Source organism: Histoplasma capsulatum, genomic scaffold (assembly GCF_000149585.1).
Source record: "Histoplasma capsulatum NAm1 scaffold_8 genomic scaffold, whole genome shotgun sequence".
In the NCBI taxonomy this organism is placed as follows: Eukaryota; Fungi; Ascomycota; class Eurotiomycetes; order Onygenales; family Ajellomycetaceae; genus Histoplasma; species Histoplasma mississippiense.
Window position 1 is genome coordinate 388,799 of NW_001813975.1, and position 2,300 is coordinate 391,098.

The window sequence follows — 2,300 nt, forward strand, 5'->3', positions numbered from 1 at the left end:
TCTTAGGTATAACTTCTCCAACAGTATAATAATAGTGTTAAGACGTGTTGATTCTTAGGGAGAGGGGCAGCTAGAATGCTAGCGAAGTGTGTTGAGGAGTGAGGTCCACGATGAGGAGTTGTTGAGAGGAGAAGCGGAGAGAAGCTGCAGCTGGCACATGACGACGGCCATGGCTGGAACCAACCAGTTGGAGGCCGCTTGTCACATGATTGATGCCTGGTATATTTATATCTCGATTATTCTTTGCCATATTCTCATCGAGAGAGCTCTGGTTTCAATTTTATACTTACCAAGTTAACTTAATAACTAAATGATTGGCAACGGCAGCTTCAAGTTATCAATAACCCATGTTATTCATGGTGAATTTGATGAAGCTTGAATCCTCACACTCGGATTCGATTTGATAAACCTCAATCTTCTCCTGCTCAAACATCCTCTCCCCGTCCTCTCGATTCAGTCGATGAACACCCAGGTTTTCACTTGTGGTGCACGCCAGTCACCGGTGAGCAGTCGTATGACCGTTATCGAGACATTACATCAATGAGAAACTGTCTCAACACGACAGAAGATCATTAAGAACATTTGTTTCGTAATTTGAGCAGTATCTGCTTTGCTGCGCAGCCCCTGACTTGGAATGTTTGATTGTAAGAGCGACACGGCCGATTGAATAAAATAAAACAAGTCTCGCTAGCAGCGCAACCTGTCCTACATAGTCGATACATAGTATGGGGGATATGATCCAGGATATCCCAACGCAGACGAATTTTCAGTCGTATTACGTACGGTACAGCGGGTGCTATGGGCCCGTCTTGACCGTCCGAAAACCCAGGAACGAACAAAGGGCCTCCGGTTAAGGGCATATTCATTTTCACGTACAGATAAACAAATCGTTGGCAAAGGCAAACCAGTCTACGGATGATCTTGAGCTATGTACGGCTTTTGCGCCTATGTCCAACAAGATCTTCGAGCAGGCAGGGATTTTTCCAGGCTCGAAGTCCCATGCAGTATAATCTTATACTATAGTGTATTATTTGAAAATCATGAGACGATCGCTATCAATGAATGCGCCCGAGTCTATTAAAGTGTGGATCATAAAACAAGATGGGTTGGATATGAACAGACAACGGTTGGACAATAAAAAGGAACAAAAAGTATAGAATAAAATAAAACAAGCCGCGAACTCCATTTCATAGACCCGGGACTCTGACCCTCATTTCATCGTTAAACGCCAGCACCCAGTAGCTCAGCGTCGTTGAGTCTTGCCCATGCCACGTTTCCCAGAGAACTACATAAAGAAAAAGAAAAAGATCAATTAGCATGTATTTCTCCATATATGAGAACAGTGAAGGGGGTAAAAAAAAATAAAATAATAATTAAATAAAATAAAAACAACTCACCAAATGTTTCGGCAAAGAAGCGGTTGTATGTCGGTCCGCCTCGCCTTGTCTCGCCATCCGATTCATCTTGATCTGTGCTAACTTCGCCATTTTATCCGCCTTGCTTCGAGACTTCATGTCAGTTATGCCGTCCACGAGTCGGTTGGCCGGCGCCTGGCTGCGAGCCCGGCTCTTGGCTCGCTGAAGCAACTCCTGGCGTGTGGCGTTCCGGTCGTCGCCACTGCCATCGATATCCATAGCATCTGCAATCTCCATGTCGCTTCGGGTAAGTCCCCGGCCTCGGGACTGTGTCTGAGACTGCGTCTGCCCTTGCACACGGGTAGATGCAGACGCTGCGTCGAATCCGATCGATTCCAGATGTGATTGCATTTCAGACAATTTGCGGGCCTTGGCGCTGCGGGGGATCAACGCGCGGTTCTTGAGCGATTTGCGCATCTTGGACGCGTTGCGGATCAGCTGCTGTTTCTCGCGAATGAGATCTGCTTTCATGCGGATATTGGCTTCTTCTGCGTCTTCGACGCTCTCGTCGGAGTCGTAATATCCCTCCGCCTCCAGTTTTTCCTCCTCCTCTTCCAGTGCAGCGAGTTTTGATTCAATATCAGGATCCACAAAGTCATAGATGTTCTTGCCGTTCCGTACTTCAGGGATTTTATCGTGTTTCCACTCATCATTGGCAAGTAGGTAATTCTCCTTTAGATCCACATTAAAGACTCCTGCGCCGCCATTCTCTTCTTCCGTATCCCTTGCAAGTCGGCGTTTATTCGGGTCATTCTTATCATATTTCTTCAGGAGTGGACTGCTTCGGGTATGACGGCTTCGCGGGTCACTCCGCCGAGGGGTTGGGCGACGTGGATTCTGGCCAAAAGGTCACCCAGCCTTCCAGATGGAGTACCGGAATTATTG

At 47.0% G+C, this 2,300-nt stretch overlaps 2 protein-coding genes across 2 annotated transcripts; both read right to left on the reverse strand.

The window, feature by feature from the left end:
• Nucleotides 1-70: 70 nt before the first annotated feature.
• Nucleotides 71-860, reverse strand: HCAG_07110 (predicted protein; the record flags this gene model as incomplete). Its single annotated transcript, XM_001537638.1, has 3 exons — nt 71-268; nt 410-479; nt 784-860. The coding sequence occupies 3 exons, from the start codon at nt 858-860 to the stop codon at nt 71-73; spliced, it is 345 nt and encodes a 114-aa protein (XP_001537688.1).
• A 383-nt stretch (nt 861-1,243) lies between these two features.
• HCAG_07111 (predicted protein) lies at nt 1,244-2,065 on the reverse strand (the record flags this gene model as incomplete). Its single annotated transcript, XM_001537639.1, has 3 exons — nt 1,244-1,285; nt 1,398-2,035; nt 2,062-2,065. The coding sequence occupies 3 exons, from the start codon at nt 2,063-2,065 to the stop codon at nt 1,244-1,246; spliced, it is 684 nt and encodes a 227-aa protein (XP_001537689.1).
• Between the last annotated feature and the right edge of the window lie 235 nt (nt 2,066-2,300).